Here is an 18,448-nt window from a genome sequence, read left to right on the forward strand (position 1 = left end):
TGAGGGTGACGGTATTATTGGAGGTGGCGGTGTCAAGTAGTATAGGTTGATGTAAAGGTGATAGTGGAATATTTTAGAAGATAAGGGTTTAAAATATTAATTATTAATATAAAGGTTTAGAGTGTAAATTAATTCATTAAAGGCAAAATTTGGGAATTTATGAAAACTTTTTTCCATAAGGGTGGATGATATGTCTGCCTAGTTCTCCCCAGTCATCAATCAGGTGCCTATTTTTCCCCACTTACAGGGAATGTCTGCCTGTTCCTCCCACTTTCATTTTTCTTTTCTATCTACTTAATTTATAAAATAATATTTAAACTAATACAAGATACTAAGTTAAACAATAATTTTCATTAAACTTAAAAATTAACAGTATTTTTCAGATAAATACGGTTAAAAAAGAAAACAACACTGATTTAAATGGAAGAGGTCACACTGATCCTAATAAATAGTACTTTCAAACCCAGTTTATAAAAAGGATAAAACTTCAGGGGGCTCAAAGCAAAAATTAATTTATATATATTGATTACACTTTGACTTTGTTCTTCGTCTTCCACCTGCAACACTAGCACATATATATATATATAATGTATATATAACTTAAATTAAAAAAAAAAAGTTGGAGTACTTTTAACAGTAAAAAAACGGTAATAAAGGTGGGCACGAGAATAGGCAGCGTGGTCTCTATTTCACTCCCCACCTCACCGGTGCCGGATAAGCGGGACGGTGTGTGCTCCGATGCCTACCCGGTGCCTATTCCATGCCTAATACATACCGTCCAGCCTAATGGGTAGTATTTATTAAGAGTAATTTAGTACTTTTGCATCTAACCATTTTCTAACACTTTTTAAATATATGGGGTTGATAATTATTATAAAAGAGTATAAATAAACATACGTTTGACCACCTCATTAGTGAACCCTCTGAGATGCACATGAATACACGATTAGACCACGGGCCCCATTTCGTCTTTAGGACAAGTCGAATCTCCGGGCATGTTGTGCAGTGTCATAATGTTCTTCAACAACGATTCGGGGCACCTGAATCGCCCCATCTATTCCTCCTGAGGGGAAGTTTGGTTTTAAACCCTGATTGACTGATACTGGGTTGGGCCACACTAAAGAAGACCCGGCCCATTAAACCCATGTAAAGCTGGACGATTCAAAATCATGGGCGGGGTTGATCCACAAAAATCAAGGGGAAAAACTAGTGGGCAGTTTAAGTTTGGTTTGCTTGATTAGATAACAGTTTGATAAAGATTAGTATTAATAGTAAGTTTCTTCTCTATTTTAAGTGTTCATGTTTTATTTCTTAAATTATTGGTTCTATACCTTAGACTTTAATTTCAGTAACCGAATAATTGTTTGTCTAATACTAAAGGCCCATTTTTTTTAAAGTCATTAAGTGCTGAGTGTATTAAGTAACTGAATGTATTAAGTAACTGATTGCATTAAGAATGTATGTATGTATAAGTAAAATATAAGTAAAAACTAGTTTGGAGAATAGCTAGGTTTAGTAACTAACCAATTGTAAAGTGAATTAAAACGCATTTCTTTCACCATATGCTAATTCTTGTAATGATATCATTATTCATTCATACTCGATTCCCTCACTCTCACGTATACACACTGGACGCATGCTATCTAATTAACAATTAGTTTACATTTGTTGCGCGAACACTCAAAGCTATGAGCTGATGCTGTAAAAAAAAGGTCGACACTTGCATTTACAACGCATTTATTTATTGAACACATGTTTTTACACAAGGGGTGCTTTGTAGTTTTCATAACTCTTATCTTATGCATGAATCAAGTCTTGCAACAAAAAGATAGGATACCTAGATTACTTGCATTAATCCGTAACTTGAATAACATTAGTACGTTCTAACATATATAGGACTGGAGCCTCCACATCCCAAATGGCCACTTGTGTCATTTTAAACATACAACTGGCTATATCCAACTATTATGCGACGGGCTTACATTTAAAGGGCATGGTGCCACGGAGACATCCTTATTAGCAATCTCAAAACATTCTTAGGGCTCGTCATCAACAGCTAGCGGGACGGAGTTCATCTGCTCAGCATATAGTAAAACCAAAACATGTTATAAATCAACGAAATACTTCTATCCAAAGACAGAATGTTGACCAAAATGAGTTTACATATTGACAAATTCTCACCAGTTCACGCAGCTTTAGCATGTAAAACATTTCAATGTATCGTCGAGTTTCACGCCTCTCAAGTTTTGAAACATACTTCCAAAAGCTATAAACTCCAGCTAATGTCATCAACCGTTCAGCATAGATCTTCCATGTGTACCTAATAATGTAGCATTAGTTTGTTAATCAATGGGCCAGCTATTAGATATTGTGAATAACGTCGTTAAAAAGATATTAACCTTTCGCTTATTCTTTTAACCCCATCATCAGATATCTTGACCCAGTAAGTAGGATCCTCCTTGCACTTTTGGAAAAAATCAGCCACTGTATCAGATGTCTTATCAGGATGATATGGATCAATATGAAACCCAGACACCCCATCTTCGATAATCTCCGCGGGCCCACCATGACATGTGGCAAATGTGGGGAGGCCACATGCCATGGCCTCCACCACTGTAAGTCCAAAAGCTTCATAGAAAGCAGGCTAACATTTAAGGATTTACCATATAGAGCTTGTTAGGTTGTACTTGGTCAATCAATAAACATAAAAGGCTCATTCCAAAAAAATCAATAAACATAAAAGGAGGCTTATAATACATACCTGGACGAAAACTCCCCTTCCATCAGCAATATAACGATAAAGTTCACCATTTCGAGCTCGATTAGTTTGGGAAGATATCCATCGTAGTTGACCATCTAACTTGTATTGCTTAATAAGATCATGCATTTTCTCAATTTCTGCAATCTCTTCTCGGTCACTCGACTGCTTCACATCATTATAACCAGCAACTATAACAAGGTTTGCAAACTCTCTCAGCTTATTATTCTTGGCATAGAACTCTACCAGACCTGTTATATTTTTCACATGATCAAGCCTCGCAATTGAGAAAATCATGGGTTTAGACGGGTCACTTATATTGCCACTGCATCAAGTTCAAGAAACATGTCCAGTTAAATTTATATCATATAGAATAACTTGAACAATAACAATTTGGTATATTATTTGATATAGAACTTTCTTTGAAATAAGAAATGACTCACATGTGGATGTCGTTCTGTTCAGGGTCGTACAATAGCTTCTCAATTGTGGGATGTAGAGATGTAAGCCGCTTCTCCTTTTCCGCGTATGAGAAGTAGATTGTTGAATCTGCCCCTGGAGACACAATGTTGAACTTTGGATCAAACACGTCAACACCATGAACAACCCTGTACAAGCCCGGAAGAGTGAAAGCTGCATGATTTTCATATTGTCCAACGGTATTCTTCCTGAGAGGAATGGCAATTAAAATTAGAAAATTGTTGCCATCATCGTGTTCTCATATTTAATGTGTTTGAAACTCGCTCATTAGGAAATCACTTACGTTCCTGCAATCTCTTGGTATGTACTTGTGATGATAAAATCTGCATTGTTCATGGCCAGGAGGTCGGCAGTAAATTGACATGAAAAATGGTATTTCTCATCATATTTCTTCCAATATAAGTCAGAATCTGGATACTTAGTTTTCTCTAACGCATGCGCTACGTTACACTGCATAATATAAAGTGTTAAAGAACGATCTCATAAGGTTTTTAGAGCTCATATTTTTAGCAGATTGCCCAACCTGGGTTACTCCCAATTTGTTAGATAGCAAGGAGGCAACTAGATTCCCATCACTGTAGTTTCCGATTATCAGATCTGGAACACCTTGCAACTCAGCCGAAATTTCGCTTGCTGCATCCTGATAATGAACCAACCATAATCATCGTAAAGTGCAACATATATAAACAGTATAACGGTCAGTACAACTTATGTTTCTGGGTTGAGTTACCTCTGTAAATGCCTCCAAATAAGGCCAGACATCAAACCTTGAGATCCATTTACGCAAAATACCTTTCTCAGTCCTAAAAGGAACCCGTAAAATATGGGTGTGTTCAGTTCCAAACACTCTCTCCAACCGTTGGTCACATGAAGTACCTTTGGCATCAGGTATCAATCGAGTCACCTTAAATGAGAACAAAGGTACTAGTTATGGAAACTATTTCAAAACAAGACACTGGTGGACTGAAAATAATCCATCATGATACATACAATTAAAATCTTAGGTTTGATATCCAGTCCCTGCTGCCTTAACTTAAGTAACATCTCATTCTCCAAGGAACGTACTTGATCCAATATGTATACAATCTATACATGGGAAAGATAGAAGTAATCATTAGTAGGCAATATATTTGGAAAATAGGCCCACATCACAGGCATCCTTCGCTACACATATTTCAATTGGTAACTGATTAAGACCAGGTTAAAGGAAGGCCCAGAGTCGTATCAGTCAAAACAATGTTATGGACAGTAATAGGTTAAAATATGGGATCCTGAATTCAATGCAAATGAGCTAAGCGTGTAACCAGATTATCTAAACAGGTTAACCGGATTAGCATGTCAACCTATTTGGAGAAAAAAAAATCACAAATTTTAAAAATGGGATCTTGGTCATTTTTAAACGCAACCTAGCACAACTAACTAAATGGGTTAAGCAATGTAAACAGGTTTTTGACCCAAACGAGTTTTATTTCGAATCAGGAACCGATGCCCTAAGATTTCTGTTGAAGTTATGAATGAATGCATTCTATTTAGGGAATATGCACTATATAGCCATGTGTTCATATCCAACAGGTAAAAAAAGTGTCGGCCTCAATTCCTTAAAGGTGTAGGCTCTACAAAGTTTTGGATCTATATCGGAATTGGTTGAGTGGTTTGGGCCAAGAGATTCTATAATCATACTGATTAATCAAGACAAAGGCCTTCAACTAATCGAAGCGCATCTCAACATGCAAACACAATTACATATTTATGTTCTTAGTTATTATGGCAAGGTACCTGGCCACCGGTATCTGGTAACCCCAAAACATTGGCCTGCCCAAAGTAACCATGGATAGATAAAATGACAACACTGAATATCATTGGTATCTTTCCAAGAAACTTTTCAAGACTGGACGGATCAGGTGCTTGAAGAATTTCAGAGAGGTTATGCATCATACTCGAAACCTTTTTGGCATCATTTCCCCAACCTCTTTCAAACCCCATTTCTTGAAACCTGCAGCAAGAATGTTGAACACATATGAGAAGAAAAAGCTAAAACTCACATTTTGGAGTGTAAAGTTTGATATACCGACGCATGTTCAAATTCAGAGTAGGGTGTTTCAGGTGGCTGCTTAGAGAGGTAATCCTCCGCCTTTACCAAAGAAGATTCGAGTCTAGACATACTTTGAATTCGGTCATTTAACATCATTGCCTGCATATATATCGAGAAAATCCACAGAAGCTAAATCATGCTCAAAACAATCACAGGTTAAAGCAACCTAATAGTAATGTACTTATAAAATTTGGCCACTTTTTGTAAGGTACTTCCTTTTCTCCCGCTCATTAATGTCTCGCTGAAGTTTCAGTGGTTTGGGTACTTGGATTCATTAAATGTGTTCATATGAATTGTAAGTGGAAACATGAACGACCAAAAAGCATGCATTACTAAAAGTGTTCTAAAATGTAAGTATGATCCTCGTATATAATAATTACTTTTTCACTTGAATAAATCAAAACAAACGAATGAGTTAAACTCACATATCCTTTATGTTTATGGGCACGAAGAAAATCGAGAATTGGTTCCAGGTAATCTTTGTTGCTAAACATAATAGAAGAGAGATGGCGATTAAGGAACTGAACTCCATTGCCAATAGATGAAGAGCGTGACATCCGGGGAAATGAAGCATTGAATGGCTCAAAATCCAGTTCGAGCATAAAATGGTCTTTCTTCCTATGACATAATCAATATATTTTCCACCATCAGATATGAAACTAAGATATATAAATAAAAAAGGGTATAGGAGGGAACCCTGTCTCCGGAACCACATTGGATCCTCATCGTGACCTCCCCGTAAGGTTTTTTATGCCGGAGAAATACATTCACTTAATACCCACATGATTTAGGCATCCCAAGGATCGAGCCCGCGTTTCTCAACTTCACATGTGGGGTCAAGCTGCATTGGTAACGGGTACCGCTTCATCTATTGATGGATTGGTTAAGATATATATATATATATATATATATAGTGAAGTATATATATCATAGTGAAGTGATCAAGTAAGAACCAAAATAATGATGACAACCGTGAATAAATATATATATATATATATATAGTGAAGTATATATATCATAGTGAATAAATCAACTACTAAAAATCCATCTATAAGGGCTACTCCCTTACCATATCCAACCGCAACCATCTCTTGGATCGCTGCCCATCGAATCCTTACGATTCCCATATGCGTCTAGTGACAACTCCTTTAGAGCAGATAAGGGCAACGCCCATACCGTATCCATACGTTTTCAACACGTAACCCATATGATATTTTATCCTTTTTTTAAAAAAATTTTTTTTTTTTTTGGAATGGGATTTTATTAAAAGAAATTAAAAACCACACCAAAAAGAAGAAAGAGGGAGGGAAAGTAGTGGTTCCCACGGTTCTCACCCATGTTTTGGTTCTCACATTAACCCTACCCGTATATTATATATGTCTATATGTATATACGTAGTATCAAGTGAAAGTCCTCGAGTAAATGATACTTACTGCCCATCAACAAGTTCTTCCTTGAAAACAAGATATTCAGAAACACTAAGCTGTTCTACGCTTAGTTCTTCTACATTCACACGCAAAAATTCCCATACACCAGGTCTTGGACGGATAGCTAATGCTACATATGGTGGTAGAATTATGCCTTCCTATAATCCAACAAAGTTATACAAAATTAACATGATAAAGAGAATGATAAATTAGTGCATCTGGAAATTAATGATGGTGAATGTTCAGGAGTTTGAATTGGTCCAAAGCGGAACCAGACCAGTCGTAGACCAAACCAAAACTGAACACTTGAAAATGTTAAAATGTATCATCTATCACATTTTTTGACTATAAACATTTTTAAGCTAGGGATTTAAGTGTACTTCTTACTTTCATACAAACAACATTTTACTGGTGCTTTTAATCAGGGTAATATTTTATAATAGTGCCAATCAATTCGTTTCAGAGTTAAATAACATACTATTATATAGATGACTATAACTCATATATATAGATCTAATGTATAGAAAATTTAAACATAGTATAACTTTTTAAACGTAACCTGGTGTCAAATCAAAAAATGTTTGTCGCCAGCCGAGTTAATTAAAGGATGGAGCAGTTTTCCTCTGGGCAAAAAATGAAAAGTCAAAGCCATTTAAGAACTTAAAAATACAATCAGGCGGGGATAGCTCAGTTGGGAGAGCGTCAGACTGAAGATCTGAAGGTCACGTGTTCGATCCACGTTCACCGCATTTCATTTTTTCCTTTTTTTTTTTTAAACAGAAAAACAAAAAATACTACTTGTATAATAAACCTGTGCAGACTTGAGGATTTCACCAAAAGGACCATCCGCAAGCTGTTGGCGACAACTTTCATCGCCGCACAATTTCTCCATCTCATCAAGTAGATGGTGCGCTTGCAATATCCCCTTCCCTTGTTCCACATATCTACACAACAATACGTAATCATAATTAATAACGATAGACTCTTTACATATACATATATCCATAACAAAAAAAATTATGAAAAAATTACCGGGAAAGAAGAGAAACGATGTCGTTTCGGTGAAGAGAAAGTGTTTCCACAACGCGGTCTCGCATACTTGGTACTCTAGTAAACTTAGGTTTTGACATTCTGATCCAATTTTTGTAAGTTCAAGAATTTTTGGTTATGCCTTTCCAAAACAAAAATAAATTGTAGGTGATCGAGGCTTATGTGTCTCAAATGATTGTAGTACTACACTTGTACATATATATATAATATAGAGTAGTGGTAGTATAATATAGAGTGGTAGTACAATTTTAGATAAGAATTGAATTTGAATGAATTTTTATTGCAACTACAAAGATAAAAAACCGTCGACATAGCGTAGGAGGACATCTGTCCCGATGCCTAGTGCATGAATTCAGTCGCAAATTTTACTTTACACCTTCCACATGCGTGACTACTTTAATCCGTCGACGAAGTTCAAATTAATAATTAATAAATAAAATTAAAAATCCACAATGGGAAGGCCAAAGCCTGTATTGCAGAACACTGGTCATTCTAATAAACTGGTCAAACTAGTCAAACACACAAGTAGGTTGAACTCGTTTTATCTGTTGAAATTTAATTGGAATATATTTTTTTTAAATCTTTCTATGAATCAAAAGATTAAATTAGTAAAAAGAAATAATGAGATTACACTTGACACGAGAAAAAATAAATAAAATTAAGCGGATTATTATAAGATTTGTTAACCAATTTAATTTGTTCATCATCTATATATTACTTTAAAAACACATTATATTAATTAAAAATACATTTTATCTATAATTAAAAGAGGGAGCTTGGGAGAAAGTTAAGATATACTTGACATTTGTAACCCTTGAAATTTATAAAAAAAAATTTCTCTATTCCCATCTTAATATTTATCCCTAAAAGAGTTGAGTAACAAGTAGCTAACATTTGTTACACAAACACTCGAAGCTTTACTTTATATATATATATATATACTAGGTCTTTTACCCGCACGATATGCGGTTATTTAAAAATGTTGTTTTAGTTATATGAATATTTATAATAACTTTTAACAACTATACATTATTTAGGCATGTACATATAAATCTATATTATCATTAAATGGAAATTTTTACATTTATTGAAATAGATAAATTCAAAATATAACTTTTATTATTTATGAAAATCTTTACATTTATATAAAAACATACGTTATCAAATATTCATATTAATTATCACATATTATACTTCATGCAATACTAATGAACATAAAATGAAGTTAAAATGTAAATATAATGTAAAATCATAACGATCTATAATTTTTTTGCAAAGTGATATGTGACTTATTAGAATTTCATCACACTCTTTCAAAGAAAATAGTTTCATAAAACTTACTTCATCAAATAATAAAATTCATAAAAGTTGAAAAGCTTTAATTAAATATAGTTAGAAACCAAATTCAAATTATAATTAGATTACAAAGAGCAAACCTATGATTCAAATTATGTTGTATTCACCTAGTAATTGATAATAGTTTTTATAAAACGTAAAATCACCACCACGAAAAGGATAAAAAACTATATTACAATGTGATATATAATATTGGTTATATTAGATAGTAAAATTAAGAAATAAATAATTTGAAAACCAAATATTTTCCAATTTTAAAAATAGATTTTAAACTCATATGGTTTCTATTATGATATAGAATGTGATTTTTTACTTTTATTTTTAAATGTAAGATTTTGTTTATATGTAGATTTTATCTTTAAGGATAAAAAACTATATTACAATGTGATATATAATATTGGTTATATTAGATAGTAAAATTAAGAGATAAATAATTTGAAAACCAAATATTTTCCAATTTTAAAAATAGATTTCAAACTCATACGGTTTCTATTATGATATAGAATGTGACTTTTTACTTTTATTTTTGTAAGATTTTGTTTCTATGTAGATTTTATTTTTATTTAATTTAATAGTTTTAGATAATATAATTTTGTAGATTTATATATTGTAAAAAAATATAAAGATGCCACATAGGATAAAGACCTATGTGGTAATTTTTAAAAATAGCTTTAAATTGTAAAAGGCTTTAAAATGCTAGGATAACTATTGTTTTAATATATATATATATATAATATGGGGAAATCTACCATGATGTTAACAGCATCTAGCTGGCTGATGTTGCCCACAGATCCAGGGTAGAGCTGGTAATTTCCGACACGGACCTATTAGCACGACACGACACGACCTGGTTTTTTTGTGTTTTGTGTTTGGCCTTAACGTGTTTCGTGTCTTAACAGGTCCGGACCTGTTAAGACACGAATAGTTATCGTAACCTAACAGGTCCGAACCTGTTAAAACACGATAAGACAAGTAGTATATATAAGGACATGTTAAGACACGTTAAAGACACGTTAAGGACACGTTAAGGACACGTTAAAGACACGTTAAGGACACATTAAGACACGTTAAGACACGATAAGACACGTTAAAACACGATAAGATACGTTATCTGATCCCTTATCGTGTAACTTTTAACAAGTCCCTGTCTCTTAACAGGTCATTTATCGTGTAACCTGTTAAAAATTGTGTCGTGTTCGTGTTTGGAAAAACTGACACGATTAGCTATTGTGTCGTGTTCGTGTCTTATCGTGTCGTGTCGGACACGGTATGCCAGCTCTAATCCAGGGGATGATTATTTGTTTATCACATGGCCGGGAAAATCAAGGGGATGTTTGTAAGAGCAGCAATACTACTGCTAACAGCAGAATATATTTTCCCATATAATATATATTGTTGCCAACGGCTTGCATTTTAGCTGTTCTCTAGCATTTATGCTGCATATGCTTCTACATTTTCAATGTATTTTATAGTTTTGCATCTCGGAAGCGAAATCTGAATAATATCAGACAGACTATCAGAGTCCTTACAGATATGATATGAAGTCGCTAAAAAACATCGACACTTGCATTTACAATACTTATCGAGCACACGTTTTTACACAAGCTACATTACATTCGTATTAATCCATAACTAGCACAACATTAGTACATTCAACATATATATGACTCGAGCCTCCACGTCCAGAATGGTCACTTATTTCGTTTTAAACATACAACTTGATATATATCCAACTATTTTGTGACTGGCTTACATTTAAAGGGCATGGTATCATGGAGATCCTTATAAGCAATCTCAGACCACTCTTAGGGCTCGTCATCAACAGCTAGCGGGACGGACTTCATCTGCTCAACATATAGTAAAACAAAAAACAAGTTACAAAATCAACTTAATAGTTTGTTGACCAAAACTAGTTTACTGATTGGCCAATTCTCACCAGTTCACGCAGCTTTAGGATGTAAAACATTTCAAGGTATCGTCGAGTTTCACGCCTCTCGAGTTTTGAAACATACTTCCAAAAGCTATAAACTCCAGCTAATGTCATTAACCGTTCAGCATAGATCTTCCATGTATACCTAGATGATGTAGCATTTTTTTGTTTATAATAAATGGGCCAGTTAATAGAAATTATGAAAAACGTCGTTAAAACAGATATATTAACCTTTCGCTTATTCTTCTAAGTCCACCATCAGAAATCTTGACCCAATAACTAGGATCCTCCTTGCACTTTTGGAAAAAATCAGCCAGTGTGGAAGATGTCTTATCAGGATGATATGGATCAATATGGAACCCAGACACCCCATCTTCGATAATCTCTGCGGGCCCACCGTGACATGTGGCAAATGTCGGTAGGCCACATGTCATGGCCTCCACCACTGTAAGTCCAAAAGCTTCATAGAAAGCAGGCTAACATTTCCCCATACAAAGCTTTTTAATTACGATGTAATTAGTCAATCAATAAACATAATAGAAGGCTTATAAAACATACCTGGACGAAAATGCCCCTTCCGTCGGCAATATAACGATAAAGTTCACCATTTCGAGCTCGATTTGTTTGGGCAGATAGCCATCGTAGTTGACCATCTAACTTGTATTGCTTAATAAGATCATGCATTTTCTCGATTTCTACAATTTCTTCTCGGTCACTCGATTGCTTCACATCATTGTACCCAGCAACTATAACAAGGTTTGCAAATTCTCTCAGCTTGTTATTCTTGGCATAGCACTCCACCAGACCAGTTATATTTTTCACATGATCAAGCCTCGCCATTGAGAAAATCATGGGTTTAGACGGGTCACTTATATTGCCACTGCATCGAGTTCAAGATACATGTCCATTTAAAATAATATCATAGAAAAAAAAACTTCAAGTATTAACGATTTCGTAAATTAGTTTTGATTATAGGAACATACTATAGAACTTTACTTGCACCAAGAAATGACTCACATGTGGATATCGTTCTGTTCTGGGTCATACAACAGCTTCTCAATTGTGGGATGTAGAGATGTAAGTCGCTTCTCCTTTTCCGAGTATGAGAAGTAAATTGTTGGATCTGCCCCTGGAGACACAATGTTGAACTTTGGATCAAACACGTCAATACCATGAACAACCCTGTACAAGCCCGGAAGAGTGAAAGCTGCATGATTTTCATATTGTCCAACAGTATTCTTCCTGAAACAAATAACAAATAGATACGAAAGTTGTTGTCATAATCGTGTTTTAGTATGTGCCGTGTATGCAACTATCGTCCATCAGGAATTCACTTACGTTCCTGCAATCTCTTGGTATGTACTGGTGATGATAAAATCTGCATTGCTCATAGCCAGGAGATCGGCAGTAAATTGACATGAAAAATGGTATTTCTCATCATATTTCTTCCAATATAAGTCGGAATCTGGATACTTCGTTTTCTCTAATGCATGTGCTACGTTGCACTGCAAATAATATAGAGTTAACGAACGACATCATAAAAGTTTTTAGAGCTCAACTTTTTAGCAGATTGCCCAACCTGGGTTACTCCCATTTTGTAAGATAGCAAGGAGGCAACTAGATTCCCATCACTGTAGTTTCCGATTATCAGATCTGGAACACCTTGTAACTCAGCCGAAATTTCGCTTGCGGCATCCTGATAATGAACAAAACCCCATAATCATCGTAAAATGAGAAATAGTAACCCTATAATGGTCGGTACAACTTATAGTTGTAGGTTGAGTTACCTCTGTAAATGCCTCCAAATAAGGCCAGACATCAAACCTTGAGATCCATTTACGCAAAATACCTTTCTCAGTCCTAAAAGGAACCCGTAAAATATGGGTATGTTCAGTTCCACTCACTCTCTCCAACCGTTGGTTGCAAGAAGTACCTTTGGCATCAGGTATCAATCGAGTCACCTGAAATGAGATCGAACAAAAGTGGAACTAGTTATGGAAACTATTTCAACACAAGACGGTGCTGGACTGAAAATAACACGAAGTGATACATACAATTAGAATCTTAGGTTTGATATCCAGTCCCTGCTGCCTTAGCTTAAGTAACATCTCATTTTCCAACGAACGCACTTGATCCAATATGTACACAATCTATACATGGAAAAGATAGAACAAATCATTAGTAGGCAAAATATTTGAAATATAGACCTGGTCACGTAACCACTGAGACCCACACCAGAGGCATCCTTTGCAACATGCCTACACACATAACACATTTTAATTGGTAGATTAGGGCTAAATGAGGGATCAATGTCATATGGGTCAACACAATCTTATGCCCGGTAACCGGTTAAAATGTGGGACCCTGAATTCAATACGGATTAGCTTAGCGTGTAACCAGACATCTGAACGGGTTAACTGGGTTAGAAGGTCAACCAAATTAGAGGAAAAAACCATCAATAAAAAGTGGGATATTGGTTGGATTTCTAATAATTAAAATCTAAATTCTATAACGTGTTGGTGGGTTGGTCATATCAACTGCAACCTATCACAACTAACTAAACAGGTATAGCAATGTAGACAGGTTTATGACCCGAACGTGTTTAGCTAAAATACTATATCACTAATTTCAACTCAGAAACAATGCCCTGACATTTCTGCTTAAGCTATGAATGAATGTGTTCTATTTAGGGAATATGCACTATATAGCTATGTGTTCACATCCAACAGGTAAAAATATATCAACTGTGTCAGCCGGAATTCCTTACAGGTGTAGGCTTTACAAAGTTTTGGATTTATATCGGAATTGGTTAAGAGTGGTTTGGGTCAAGAGATTCTATAATCATAATGATTAATCGACATGAAGGCCTTCAACCAATTGACGTGCATCTCAACATTCAAACACAATTAAATGTTAATGTTCTAAGTTAATTATAGAAGGGTACCTGGCCACCGGTATCTGGTAAACCCAAAACATTGGCTTGCCCAAAGTAACCATGAATGGATAAAATGACAACATTGAAGATCATTGGTATCTTTCCAAGAAACTTTTCAAGACTAGACGGATCAGGTGCTTGAAGAATTTCAGAGAGGAGATGCATCATACTCGAAACCTTTTGGGCATTATTTCCCCAACCTCTTTCAAACCCCATTCCTTGCAACCTGCATCAAGATTTTTGAACACATGTGAGAAGAAAAGGCCAAAACTCACATTTTGGAGTCTAAAGTTTGATATACCGACACATGTTCAAATTCAGAGTATGGTGTTTCAGGTGGCTGCTTAGAGAGCAAATCCTCCGCCTTTACCAACGCAGATTCAAGTCTAGACATACTTTGTATTCGGTCATTTAACATCATTGCCTGCATATATATAGAGAAAATCCACAGAAGCTAAATCATTTTCAAACAATCACAGGTTAAAGACTTAAAGCCACCTAATAGTAGTGACATTACCCCAACTCGTTATTTATTTACCACGAACATGTTTTACTGGTTTGTATAGTGTGCTTATCAATAGTTGTGGTACGAATATACTTATAAAATTTCTCCACTTTTTGTACTGTATAGTACTTCCTTTTCCCTGCCCATTCTTGTCAGGATGAAGTATCGGTTAGGGGTACATGGATTCATTTAATGTGTCATATGAAATGGTAAGCGGAAACATGAATGACAAAAAAAGCATGTGTCACTAAAAGTGTCCTAAAATGTAAGTATGATACTAATATATAGTAATTACTTTAACCTTTGAATAAATCAAAATACACTGAATGAGTTAAACTCACATATCCTTTATGTCTATGGCCCCGAAGAAAATTGAGAAATGGTTCCATGCAATCTTTGTTGCGAAACATAATAGAAGAGAGATGGCGATTAAGGAACTGAACTCCATTGCCAATGGATGATGAACGTGACATCCGGGGAAATGAAGCATTGAATGGCTCAAAATCCAGTTCCAGCACAAAATGGTCTTTCTTCCTATGAGATTATCAACACATTTTTCATCAACAAATATGGAATTAAGATACATATACAAAGATCAGGTGAAAATCGTCTGTGTATATGCTACTTACTCCCCATCCACAAGTTCCTCCTTGAAAACAAGGTATTCGGAAACACCAAGCTGCTCTACGCTTAGTTCTTCTACGTTTACACGCAAAAATTCCCATACACCTGGTCGTGGACGAATAGCTAATGCTACATATGGTGGTAGAATTATGCCTTCCTATATAATCCAACAAAGTTATACAAAAATTAACATGATAAACAAGATGATAGATTAGTGCATCTGGAAATTAATGATATATGGTGAATATCTAGGGATGTGAAATGGTCTAAATTAAAGCGGACCAGTCCTAGACCAAACCAAAACCATCACATGTGAAATGGACTAACTTTTCTCTGTTTGATTCAAGTCTAGTTCTTACTTCCGTACAAATGAGTCATTTCATAATTACGTACAGCAGAAGTTCTATGACATGGGCAATTTAAACAAAATCAAAAAGAGAAAAATTAGGGGATAACATTTAATCAAACTGTTTAAAAACGATGATAAATTGATTTTTTTTAATAGGATCGATCATTTCCTTTTTGTTTTGCTAAGTGATATCCAAAAGAGATACGTGTGGCGAAAAATGAAAGGTCAAAGCTATTTAGAACTTCTGACTCCCATCAAAGCGGGGATAGCTCAGTTGGGAGAGCGTCAGACTGAAGATCTGAAGGTCACGTGTTCGATCCACGTTCACCGCATTTCATTTTTTCTTTTTTGTTTTAAACAGAAAAACAAAAAATACTACTTGTATAATAAACCTGTGCAGACTTGAGGATTTCACCAAAAGGACCATCCGCAAGCTGTTGGCGACAACTTTCATCACCACACAATTTCTCCATTTCATCAAGTAGATGATGCGCTTGCAATATTCCCTTCCCTTGTTCCACATATCTACACATACAAAATCATAACATTACAATAACGACTGTCAAAAACGACAAACTCTTCCTATCATATATATATAACAAATTTTTAATCAAAAAATTACCGGGAAAGAAGTGAAACGATGTCGTTTCGGTGAAGAGAGAGTGTTTCCACAACACGCTCTCGCATGCTTGGTACTCTAGTAAACTTGGGTTTATTTGCCATTTTGATCCAATTTTTGTAAGTTCAAGAATTAAAGGTGATCGAGGTTTAGTGTGATGTGTTTTTTTTCCAAGGTTGATGGTGCCTCAAATGATTGTTGTAAAGATAAATATATAGAGAGAGTGGTGGCAGTACAAGTTTAGATAAGAGTTTGAATATTTGTTGGAACTAGAATGATCAAAAACCGTCAACTTTTTAGTCATAGGATGACATCTGTCCCGATGTGTGTTTAGTGCATGCAATTCGGTCACAAATTTTACTTTAGGTTGTGGCCCATTGATTTGTTTTCTTTTTATTTGAAAGCTATATGGCCAAAAAGTACAATTATTAGAAAACATCTTTTATCATTGTGAAAATAGATTTGATTGCGCTGTCCGAATGTCATACACTCATACCCAACTAAACCGGAAATTTATATGGTGCAACTATAAGCATACATCAATATCTATATTTCCTATTAAAAATTATCAACTCAAGATTTAGGACATGTGATTTTATCCTTTTACCCCTTCTGACATTTATTATTTCTATTGTTTTTTTTGCCACAAATATACACATATCTACACCGTTGTCCTCAAAACTCAACCATCACCTCCACTGTCCATCACCTCCACTGTCCATCGCCTCCACAATCACCACCATCGCCACGGAACATCTCCATGAGACCTAAATCACCAGTAAAAATAAGGACACCTGTATTCTATGTCAATGGTATTCACCGCAATGCCCGAGTACCATGCTCGTATGCATATAAAGATTATGCATAGTGAGTAAATGATCATCATTAAAATAAGCTTGATGAATTGAAATAATATGTATAATATAATAAAGCCTGATCTAAGTAGCATAAGTCTAACACATCAATTAGTCATAATAAAACATAGAATAAGCTAGTTTCTACTTATAGAAAATATATATAAGTTAAGGTTTGTTCGAATCTAATTACACTTGCATGCATAAAATAAAGATAAAAGCAACATCGAGTACTAAAAACCCGAGATATGTTATAAGTCTTATGCTACCATCCTAACTATGCTTAGCTTGATTTGCTAAATTACTTAAAAAGAATATTTAAAAGAATCAACACAAAAATTGATGAGTTCATAGGTTTGTATGGATAAGACTTGTGTTGTTTATAGCTTGTTTATTAGGTCACTCGAAATGGCAAAATCGAATATTTGAACAACAATTACCCCATAAGAGTTAGCGTATGAGATGATTTCTTAGTTCTCAAGGACTAACTAAACATCAGCATAACATTAAGAACATGATTATACATATAAGAATCTCAGAGTATCAATTGATTTAAATAACAATCACCAAATGACTCCAAATGGCTTAATATAGCAACAAAACATTATCTATCAATCACTAACTCTCAAGTCTAGGCTTTTTTTTTAACCACATATTATTCAACTCCTACTCAACCATCGAGTCCAGGTATTAATGAAGTGACATGATGAAAATGATTATAAATGGACAAGGGTTAGTATCGAACCCAATAAAATTGACACTCACTATCAATTTGAATCACGACGAGCCGAACCTGACATCGAACCCGAGTATCGAGGCATTATTTGAAATCTTTAATGGATGAGTTTGGGCATTTGTTGTATATATACTGACGGCGAGGACGTACGACGACGATGATATTAATGGGTATTAGTTTTGTTTTTGTTAACTAGGAGTAGTCTCTTTTAAATGTAGATATATCATTAATTTAATAATAATATAATGTTTTATTTTAATTAATGCAAAGTTATAGTTTTAAGGGAAATGATAAGTAAAGTATGCAGTACCTATCTTAGGTAAAGCAGAGGGGGATAGATTATGTAAAATTCAGGGGGAGGTTATGTAAAATTCAAGGGGGCTAGTATGCTTATCAAATTTAAATGTTTAATTTGTAACTTTTTTTAAAGTGACAGTACGTAAGCTTAGGTAAAGTCTGCGGTACGGATCATTTTCCCATAGTTTTATTAACATATATATTTTTGTTTAATTTTATGTTTACATAACTCAAAATAACAAAATATAGTAAAATGTTGCTACAGAAACAAAAAATAAGGAAGAGAGGGGACTAAGGGTGCACGGTGTATTATGGGGATGAAATGGGTACTAATTGGCTACCGAGTTGCACACCATTATACACCGCTTATAGGTACCAGTTGAGTGGAGAGAAAGTTGGAGGATCGCTTCACGGCTTGCTCACCGCCTTCTGCTTC

At 34.9% G+C, this 18,448-nt stretch overlaps 2 protein-coding genes and 2 non-coding genes across 4 annotated transcripts; 2 read left to right on the top strand and 2 right to left on the bottom strand.

Annotated features, from left to right (window-relative positions):
- Positions 1–1,739: 1,739 nt before the first annotated feature.
- LOC122582189 (sucrose synthase 2-like) lies at positions 1,740–7,948 on the bottom strand. Its single transcript, XM_043754549.1, has 15 exons — positions 7,790–7,948; positions 7,569–7,701; positions 6,764–6,915; positions 5,756–5,948; positions 5,311–5,429; positions 5,015–5,231; positions 4,229–4,324; positions 3,969–4,142; positions 3,762–3,878; positions 3,522–3,688; positions 3,202–3,426; positions 2,762–3,083; positions 2,400–2,644; positions 2,182–2,320; positions 1,740–2,075 (listed from the first exon to the last, which is right to left on the bottom strand). Exons 1-15 carry the CDS (start codon positions 7,885–7,887, stop codon positions 2,037–2,039), a joined length of 2,436 nt encoding a protein of 811 aa, XP_043610484.1. The 5' UTR covers positions 7,888–7,948; the 3' UTR covers positions 1,740–2,036.
- Positions 7,434–7,506, top strand: TRNAF-GAA. Its single transcript has one exon. It is a non-coding gene; the product is annotated as a tRNA-Phe (tRNA).
- Positions 7,949–10,702: 2,754 nt separating the features above from the next.
- On the bottom strand, positions 10,703–16,323 carry LOC122582187 (sucrose synthase 2-like). Its single transcript, XM_043754547.1, has 15 exons — positions 16,129–16,323; positions 15,899–16,031; positions 15,163–15,314; positions 14,875–15,067; positions 14,334–14,452; positions 14,038–14,254; positions 13,148–13,243; positions 12,881–13,054; positions 12,673–12,789; positions 12,432–12,598; positions 12,111–12,335; positions 11,652–11,973; positions 11,325–11,569; positions 11,100–11,238; positions 10,703–11,007 (listed from the first exon to the last, which is right to left on the bottom strand). Exons 1-15 carry the CDS (start codon positions 16,227–16,229, stop codon positions 10,969–10,971), a joined length of 2,439 nt encoding a protein of 812 aa, XP_043610482.1. The 5' UTR covers positions 16,230–16,323; the 3' UTR covers positions 10,703–10,968.
- Positions 15,766–15,838, top strand: TRNAF-GAA. The gene has a single exon. It is a non-coding gene; the product is annotated as a tRNA-Phe (tRNA).
- Positions 16,324–18,448: the final 2,125 nt, after the last annotated feature.

Source organism: Erigeron canadensis, chromosome 9 (genome assembly GCF_010389155.1).
Source record: "Erigeron canadensis isolate Cc75 chromosome 9, C_canadensis_v1, whole genome shotgun sequence".
NCBI classification, from domain to species: Eukaryota; Viridiplantae; Streptophyta; class Magnoliopsida; order Asterales; family Asteraceae; genus Erigeron; species Erigeron canadensis.